This window comes from Hylobates moloch, unplaced genomic scaffold (assembly GCF_009828535.3).
Source record: "Hylobates moloch isolate HMO894 unplaced genomic scaffold, HMol_V3 SCAFFOLD_29, whole genome shotgun sequence".
NCBI classification, from domain to species: Eukaryota; Metazoa; Chordata; class Mammalia; order Primates; family Hylobatidae; genus Hylobates; species Hylobates moloch.
This window is the reverse complement of record NW_026652304.1, coordinates 3,789,644-3,799,566: the sequence shown is the minus strand read 5'-3', so window position 1 is coordinate 3,799,566 and position 9,923 is coordinate 3,789,644. Positions and strand designations below refer to the sequence as shown.

General features: G+C 42.9%; 1 protein-coding gene across 2 annotated transcripts in view; it reads left to right on the top strand.

Annotated features, from left to right (window-relative positions):
- Positions 1 to 9,923, top strand: part of LOC116463237 (protein-L-isoaspartate(D-aspartate) O-methyltransferase) — a 61,396-nt gene that overhangs the window by 16,922 nt on the left and 34,551 nt on the right. For both annotated transcript variants that reach the window (XM_032146261.2, XM_032146262.2), the window contains exons 2-3: positions 4,730 to 4,834; positions 6,390 to 6,421. In XM_032146261.2, coding sequence (XP_032002152.1) covers positions 4,730 to 4,834; positions 6,390 to 6,421 — 137 coding nt within the window. The remainder of the gene's footprint in view (positions 1 to 4,729; positions 4,835 to 6,389; positions 6,422 to 9,923) is intronic.

The window sequence follows — 9,923 nt, the reverse complement described above, 5'->3', positions numbered from 1 at the left end:
AGTTCACTCATGATTTGGCTCTCTGTTTGTCTGTGATTGGTGTACAAGAATGCTTGTGATTTTTGTACATTGATTTTGTATCCTGAGACTTTGCTGAAGTTGCTAATCAGCTTAAGGAGATTTTGAGATTCATTCAAGCTGAGGGTGGTGGCTCACATCTGTAATCTCAGCACTTTGGGAGGCTGAGGCGGGTGGATCACTAGGTCAGGAGTTCGAGACCATCCTGGCCAACACATTGAAACCCCGTCTCTGCTAATAATACCAAACTTAGCTGGGCGTGGTGGCAGGCGTTTATAATTCCAGCTACTTCGGAGGCTGAGGCAGGAGAATCGCTTGAACCCAGGAGGCAAGTTGCAGTGAGCCAAGATCACGACACTGCACTCCAGCCTGGGTGACAGAGGAAGACTCTGTCTCAAAAAAAAAAGAAAAAGAGATTCATTCATGTTGGGTATATCAGTAATTCGCTCCTTTTTTTTTTTTTTTTTTTTTTTTTGCTAGTCTTCAATTCTTGGGCTCAAGTGATCCTCCTACCTTGGCCTCCCACAGTGCTGGGATTATAGGCATGAGTCACCGCACCTAGCCGTTCACTCCTTTTTATGATTGACTTGCACTTTCTTTCCTTGAATTTCTTGAAAATGCTGCTTTATTCTTACTTTGCTTTGAATCTTGCTCTTAATTTTTATTTTTATTTATTGAGACAGGGTCTCACTCTGTCACCCAGGCTAGAGTGCAGTGGCATGATCAGGGCATACTGAAGCCTTGACCTCCCAGGCTGAAGCAATCCTCCCACCTCAGCCCCCTGAGTGGCTGGGTCTACAGGTATGCGTCACTATGGCCAGCTAATTTTTTAAGTTTTTTTGTAGAGATGGGGGTCTCTTCTTGTTGCCCAGGCTGGTCTCGAACTCCTGGACTCAAGTGATCCACCCACCTTGGCTTTCTAAATTGCTGGGATTACAGACGTAGCCACTGCATCCGGCTTATTTGTTGCTCTTAAGAAACCTGTAGTGACCTAATTTTTTGTTCGTTTGTTTGTTTGTTTTGAGACGAAGTCTCGCTCTGTCACCCATGCTGGAGTGCAGTGGCGCGATCTTGGCTCACTGCGACCTCCGCCTCCCAGGTTCAAGCGATTCTCCTGCCTCAGCCTTCTGAGTAGCTGGGATAACAGGTGTGTACCACCACACCCGGCTAATGTTTGTATTTTTAGTAGAGATAGGATTTCACCATATTGGCCAGGCTGGTCTTAAACTCCTGACCTCAGGTGATCCACCCACCTTGGCCTCCCAAAGTGCTGGGATTACAGGCATGAGCCACCATGCCCGACCTGTTTGTTTGTGTTTTGAGACAGGGTCTTGCTCTGTTGCCCAGGCTGGAGTACAGTGGCATGATCAAGGCTCACTGTAGCCTCAACTTACTGAGCTTAAGTGATTCTGCCACCTCAGCCTCCAAGTAGCTGGGACCACAGGCACATGGCACCATACCTGGCTAATTTTCAAATTTTTTTAAAGAAACGGGGTCTCCCCATGTTGCCCAGGTTGGTCTTGAGCTCCTAGGTTTAAGCAATCCTTTTGCCTTGGCCTCCCGAAGTGCTTGGATTACAGGCATGAGCCACTGCACCTGGCCCCTAATTTTTAAAATTCTTATTATAATAGGTAATTTGATCTTCTTGTCTTGATTTTTTTTTTTTTTTTTTTTTTTTTTGAGATGGAGTCTCACCCTGTCACTCAGGCTGGAGCGCAGTGGCATGATTTTGACTCACTGCAACCTCCGCCTCCCAGGCTCAAGCGATCCTCCCACCTTAGCCTCTGAGTAGCTGGGATCACAGACATGCACCACCATGCACGGCTAATTTTTTTTTTCTTTTTTAATTTTTTTTAAAGACAGAGCCTTGCTCTGTTGCTCATGCTTGAGTACAGTGGCGCGATGTCAGCTCACTGCAGCCTCCTCCTCCTGGGTTCAAGCGATTCTTGTACCTCGGCCTCCTTAGGAGCTGGGATTACAGGCATGTGCCACCACGTCCAGCAAATTTTTGTATTTTTAGTAGAGATGGGGTTTTGCCATGTTGGCCCTGTTGGTCTTGAACTCCTGACCTCAAGTGATCCGCCTGCCTCAGCCTCCCAAAGTGCTAGGATTGTGGACGTTAGCCACTGCACCGGCCTGGCTAATTATTTTTGCCTTGACGTTTTGAGAATTTTTTTCCTTTCCTTTAAAATATAATAGTTTCATTAGAATGTATTTTGAAGTTAATTCTTCCTGGTAATATGTTTACTTCCTGGCACATTTTCTTAGAGTATAGTTTTAAATACTGGTTTTGTTTAATCAGCAGAAATGTTTTTATTTGCATTTAGTTTTCTTTTTACATTGGTTTTGAATGGCATTGGTTTGATTTTTTTTTTTTTCCTACTTTTAGGCATTTTGTGGACAGAGTTCATTGTGTACCCCCCTCCTGTTAGTATAGCACCCTGCACCTTCTTTAATGGATGATGATATTGGTAGTGGGGAGGAAAAGGGAAGTTAGCACGTGTTTGTGCAGGATTCTTTTTATTTTTTATTTTATTTATTTATTTATTTATTTTTTTGAGACGGAGTCTTGCTCTGTCGCCCAGGCTGGAGTGCAGTGGCGCAATCTCGGCTCACTGCAAGCTCTGCCTCCCGGGTTCACGCCATTCTCCTGCCTCAGCCTCTCCGAGTAGCTGGGACTACAGGCGCCCGCCACCACGTCCGGCTAATTTTTTGTATTTTTTAGTAGAGACAGGGTTTCACCGTGGTCTCGATCTCCTGACCTCGTGATCCGCCCACCTCGGCCTCCCAAAGTGCTAGGATTACAAGTGTGAGCCACCGTGCCCGGCCTCTTTTTATTTTTTTTGAGACCAAGTCTTACTCTGTCACACAGGCTGGAGTTCAGTGGCACGATCTTGGCTCACTGCCACTTCAGCCTCCGAGTTCAAGCAGTTCTCCTGTCTCAGCCTCCTGAGTAGCTGGGATTACAGGTGTGCGCCACCACACCTGGCTAATTTTTGAATTTGTAGTAGAGATGGGGTTTCACCATGTTGGACAGGCTGGTCTCAAACTCCTGACCTTGAGTAATTTGCCTGCCTGGGCCTCCCAAAGTACTGGAATTACAGGTGTGAGCTACCATGCCTGGCCTTGAGACAGGGTCATGCTTTCTCACTCAGGTTGGAGTGCAGTGGTATGATCATACCTCACTATAATCTCAAACTCCTGGGCTCAAGCAATTCTCCCACCTCAGCCTCCTGAGTATTTATGACTACATGCTTGTGCCATGATCCCCAGCTAATTAATTCTTTTTTTTTTTTTTTTTTTGTGGAGACAGGGCCTCACTATGTTGCCTTGCCTGGTCTCAAGCCCCTGGGCTCAAGCTATCCTCCCTGTTGGCCTCCCCAGGCTTTGAGATTACAGGCATGGGCCGCTGCACCCGGCCTTAATCTCAACTAATTGTTGGGGAAGGCAAATATATATTATTGATCTTGCTTTCCTTCTTGAGAAATTCACTTCTCCTGGCTGTACAACAGTATGGTCTGGTCTTCATCCTGCCTCTGTGACTGCTCATCATCTTTGATGGCTCTGTTTTCTTTGCATATCTTTTAGATGTTGGCTTTGTTTGTCTTCTCTATTTATTCTCTGGCCACTTTGAATTCACTTTGATTGCTTCAGTTGTGATCCATAATAGATAGAAATCTTTATTCTAGATCACTTTCCTGAGCTCCAGATCCATGTGTCCAGCTGACTACAGAATATCTCCAGTTGTATGATCTGAAGCCCCTAACTGAACAGATAACTTACCTTTTTACCCCTTAACTTTGATCCTTCTATAGGATTTCTTAAATCGGAAAATGGCATCAGCATATCAATGATTACCCCCACTCCCACCCCCAAATCCAGTCAGTCAGGTATATATTACCTACCAAATATAACTCATTATCCTTCTAATTTTCTGTGTCCTTGCTGTTACTAAAGACCAGGTTGGGCTGATCACAGTGGCTCACGCCTGTAATCCAGCTTTGGGAGGCTGAGGTGGGTGGATCATGAGGTCAGGAGATGAAGGCCAGCCTGGCTAACACAGTGAAACCCCATCCCTACTAAAAATACAAAAAATTAGCTGGGCGTGGTGGCATGCACCTGTAGTCGCAGCTACTTGGGAGGCTGAGGCAGGAGAATCGCTTGAACCTGGGAGGTGGAGGTTGCAATGAGCCGAGATGGCACCACTGCACTCCAGCCTGGGCAGCAGAGCAAGACTCCATCTCAAAAAATAAATAAATAAATAAATAAATAAAGCCGGGTGTGGTGGCTCACACCTGTAATCCCAGAGCTTTGGGAGGCCAAGGTGGGCAGATCACAAGGTCAGGAGATCGAGACCATCCTGGCTAACACGGTGAAACCCTGTCTCTAAAATACAAAAAATTAGCCAGGCGTGGTGGCGGGCGCCTGTAGTCCCAGCTGCTTGGGAGGCTGAGGCAGGAGAATAGTGTGAACCCAGGAGGCGGAGCTTGCAGTGAGCCGAGATTGTGCCACTGCACTCCAGCCTGGGCAACAGAGCGAGATGCTGTCTCAAAAAAAAAAAGAAACCAGGTTGCCATTACCTGGGCCATTATGACAGTTTCCAATCATTCTCTTTTCCAGTTCAGTCTCTACAGCAAAGCTGGTGTAATTATTCTCAGATATGTCTGATCATGTCTGTCTCTTCTGAAAATATTTGCCTCATTTGTTTCAGAAAATGGAATCATCAAGACAGATAAAGTATTTGAAGTGATGCTGGCTACAGACCGCTCCCACTATGCAAAATGTAACCCATATATGGATTCTCCACAATCAATAGGTAAGCTTTAGATTTCTGAAAATATCACAGTTTTCATCATTTACTTTATGATTTTTGGAAGTAGAAAAAGCCTGAGACACAGATATTTATCTATTATTACCTTCTTAATTTGAATTTTATGAATCAGCAAGTTTTATAATCCCAAACATACCTATTTTAATAAAATTATATATGTTTTTCTGTTTTCTCGAACAATATATAATATGTATAAAAAATTAAAAACATTTTTTGAAATAAAATATTTTATTGAAAAAAAACTTTTGTTTTTGGAGACGGAGTCTCACTCTATCATCCAGGCTGGATTGCAGTGGTGCAATATCAGCTTACTGCAACCTCCGCCTCCTGGGTTCAAGTAATTCTCCTGCCTTATCCTCCCGAGTAGCTGGGATTACAGGTGCATGCCACCACACCCGGCTAATTTTTTGTATTTTAGTAGAGATGGGGTTTCAGCGTGTTGCCCAAGCTGGTCTCGGAACTCAGGCAATCCGCCCGTGTTGGCCTCCCAAAGCACTAGGATTACAGGCATGAGCCACCACACCCTGCAATAAAAAAAAAACTTTTAATGAAAACTTACAGTATTAGCTGAGTGCTGAGTTTTCTTTAGGGGCCTTAGTATTGACTAAAGATTAGTTTTCAGGTTAGGATTAATTTTTTAAATCAATATTTAAATCAGTAAGTGTGCTTAAGTTATTACTGACTTCTCTACTTTATTTGCCCTGCTTTTTTGGCTTGTGTTTGTTTTTAGAAAGTCCTGTATTTAACTCCTTCTCCTGAAGCAGGTTTTGCTGAACTGCTGAGCCTTGGCAGTGGGCGCCTTTGAGGCTTAGAAGTGCCTCAGGATTCTGTCAGTCGGCTGCCATGCTGTCTTCTTTTGAAGCGCTATAACAGTCAGCAGAGAAGATCCTGGGGAGCTTCTGAACCCCGAAGGCACCTGCCACCACCGCTCAGTGAAACTTGCTTCAGAGGCAGAAAGAAGCAGGTAAATAAGTTTTGAGAAAGCAACACCAGAAGAAAAGAAACTAAAAGTTAAGAACCACGAAAAGATTGTGTGAATTAACATTAGATGATAAGATAAAGAATAAAATGAAGTAGTTTATTGGTCTTTCAAGCTACTTTTTCAGTTATTCTATTTTTTTTTAAGTTGACAGAAATATGAAGCAATTTAATTTTGCACAGACTTTGTATACCTATTACATATGAAAACTTATTTTTAAAAAACAATCTGAAGGAAAAACAAGCCAAAAATATATCAACTCTCAACTTACTGAAATTCTTCCTTTCTTAGCTGACTCTACAGGAGAAGAAATTTTTAGCTGCCGTACTTTAGAGGGACTGTTTTACTAGATGAGCACGTTACCCTTTGGCATGATTATATTTTCTAATTTTAACTGCTGGGTGACAGTACTCTAATAGAAGTAAGTTTTATTTTTTTGAGATCATAAAACCTAAAAAAGAATTATTGTGAAAAATAACGTATGGATGGTAGAAAAGAAATTATGTGAAATAGTATATTTTTACAGCTGACTGTATCAGTAGTTCTCTTCTTGTTTTGCAGGTTTCCAAGCAACAATCAGTGCTCCACACATGGTAAGTTAAGTTTGTTCACTTGGTTACAAATGGATCACATTTTTCTGTATAATCATTTTCTGTAGTAAAAAAGATTTAAAGAAAGTTTTAAATTTTTAGTTATATCAATTTATCATCTATGAGTTATGTGAATTGGTAATGAACATCATTTTGTTTTTTGAACATCTTATTCTTAATACAGGGTCTGTAGAAGGAGTTTTTTTTTGTTTTGTTTTGTTTTTTTTGAGATGCAGTCTTGCTGTGTCACCCAGGCTAGAGTGCAGTGGCACAGTCTCAGCTCACTGCAACCTCCCACTTCTGGGTTCACGCCATTCTCCTGCCTCAGCCTCCCCACGAGCTGGGACTACAGGTGCCCACCACCACGCCTGGCTAATTTTTTATATTTTTAGTAGAGACGGGGTTTCACGGTCTTAGCCAGGATGGTCTCGATCTCCTGACCTCTTGATCCGCCTGCCTCGTCCTCCCAAAGTGCTGGGATTACAGGCGTGAGCCCCTGCGCTCAGTCCAGAAGGAGCTTTTTAAGGTAGAAACTGGCATATTAAAGTTTTTGGTGGTTGTCAGTATCTGTGACATGTAAAAATTGAACATAAAAGGTTATTTAGTAGAGAGTTAATTAAAGGAGATAATATTTTAAATAGTATAATGGACATTTTGTAGAAGTCTCAAGTTGAATATTATTTCACATTTTATGTGGAAAATTCATTAAGGAGTGGTTAAGTATAGGAGCCATTAAGCTGCATAGCTCCTTGAGAAGGACTTACTTTGAGTTATCTAGCAGTTTTAATCTGTTGGGAATTTTCTTGGGTTTTATTTTATTTTATTTTATTTTTTATTTTTTATTTTTGAGGCAAGTTCTTACTTTGTCACCCAGGCTGGAATGCAGTGGTATGATCATCACAGCTCACTGCAGCCTTGACTCCCGGGCTTATGCAGTCCTCCCACCCAGCCTCCCAAAGTGCTAGGATTACAGGCATGAGCCACTGTGCCCAACCTTTTCTTAGGGTTTAAATGTCAGTATTTGAGTGAGTACTCTTGTTTTATTTTGTAAGAAAGAACAATAGCTTTTCTTTTCTTTTTCTTTTCTTTTTTTTTTTTTCGAGATGGAGTCTCACACTGTCGCCCAGGCTGGTGTGCAGTGGTGCGATCTTGGCTTGCTGCAACCTCCACCCCCGGCTTCAAGTGATTCTCCTGCCTAAGCCTCCTGAGTAACTAGGATTACAGGTGCCTGCCACCACACTCAGCTAATTTTTTGTATTTTTAGTAGAGACGGGGCTTCACTATGTTGGCCAGGCTGGTCTCGATCTCCTGACCTCATGATCCGCCCACCTCGGCCTCCCAAAGTGCTGAGATTACAGGCGTGAGCCACCCCGCCCGGCCTTAACTTTTTGTATTTTTAGTAGAGACAGGGTTTCACCATGTTGGCCAGGCTGGTTTTGAACTTCTGACCTCAGGTGATCCACTCGCCTTTGCCTCCCAAAATGCTGGGATTATAGGCGTGAGCCACTGCGCCTGGCCAGAACAATAACTTTTCTGATTCTCTGCAAGTATTTGGGGTTGGAGAAGCTCTTATTTAAACTTAATACTAAAATAAATTGTGTATGTATTTATAGTGAATTGATAATTATACTAGAAGAAAAAAGCAGACATTTATAAAAATTGAATAGAAATGTCTTTTTGAAACAAGACAGAAAACACAGAAGCCATTAAAAAAACCTGATACATTTTGAAACTTACATATCTAGGATTTTTGTGGAGAAAAAATGTTACAAGCAAAAATTAAAGAGGAAAAATTGGCTGTGCATGGTGGCTCACACCTATGTAATCTCAACACTTTGGGAGTCCGAGGCAGGAATATCGGTTGAAGCTAGGAGTTTGAGACCAGCCTGGGCAACAAAACAAGACTCTGTCTCTACAAAAAATTTTAAAAATTAGTTGGGTGTTGTGGCAATGTTCCTGTAGTCCTAGCTACAAGGGAGGCCAAGGCAGAAGGATTGTCTGAGTCTAGGAATTTGAGGCTGCAGTGAGCCATGATTGTGCTACTGCACTCCAGCCTGGTTGACAGAGAGAGACCCTCATCTCAATAATAATAATTAACAATTGAGGGAAATATTGTAATACATATGACAGCAAGGGAAAATTTCAATATATAGACATGTATGCATACATTTGTGTTTGTGTGTATCCTGTTAATAAGTAAAAGACCAGTAAGCCCAAAAGAAAATGTGTAAAGGACAGGATTGATAGTTCATCGTGGCCGGGCATGGTGGTTCACGTCTGTAATCCCAGCACTTTGGGAGGCCAAAGTGGGCGAATCACCAGAGGTTGGGAGTTTGAGACCAGCCTCACCAACATGGAGAAACCCTGTCTCTACTAAAAATACAAAATTAGCTGGGCATGGTGGCACATGGCTGTAATCCCAGCTACTTGGGAGGCTGAGGCAGGAGAATCGCTTGAACCTGGGAGGCAGAAGTTGCGTTGAGCTGAAGTTGCGCCATTGCCCTCCAGCCTGGGCAGCACGAGTGAAACTCTGTCTCAAAAAAAAAAAAAGCTAAGATAGTTCATTGAACAGAAATACGAATGACATTGACATTTAAACAAATGAAAAGATGTCATCTTCACGTATTTAATTTTTTTTTTTTTTTTTTTTTGAGACAGAGTCTCGCTCTGTTGCCCAGGCTGGAGTGCAGTGGCGTGATCTCGGCTCTCTGCAAGCTCTGCCTCCTGGGTTCACGCCATTCTCCTGCCTCAGCCTCCCGAGTAGCTGTTTGAGACGGAGTCTCGCTCTGTGACCCAGGCTGGAGTGCAGTGGCATGATCTCGGCTTACCGCAACCTCCGCCCCCTGGTTTCAAGCAATTCGCGTGCCTCACTCAGCCTTCCTCGTAGCTGGGATTACAGGCGTTTGCTACCATGCCTGGCTAATTTTTGTATTTTTAGTAGAGATGGGGTTTCGCCACGTTGGCCAGGCTTGTCTCCTGACCTGACCTCCTGACCTCAGGTGGTCTCCTGACCTCAAGTGATCCACCCGCCTTGGCCTCCCAAAGTGCTGGGATTACAGGCGTGAGCCACTGTGCCTGGCCATTAAAAATTTTTTTTGTAGAGACAGGGCCTCACTTTATTACCCCAGACTGATCTTGAACTCCTGGGCCCTAGTGATCCTCTTGCTTTGGCCTTCTAAAATGCTGGATTACTGGCATAAGCCACCATGCCCAGCCTCATCTTCACTTATACTTGGTGAATTGCAAATTAGCACTATAATGAGGTACCAGTTTTCACCTATCAGATCGTTACAGATTAAAAAATTTGATACTTTGTATTGGAAATGGAAAACTGGCAGTCACATACTTTTTTGTGTGGGAGAGTACATTGAATATTTTTGGAAGACAATTTGGCAGTATCTATCGAAATGTGAAATAAATATAACTTAGATTTCCCAGTTTTATTTCAAGATATTTATCCCATAATATAGTTACATGAGTGCAGAATGACTTAACTAAAGTTATT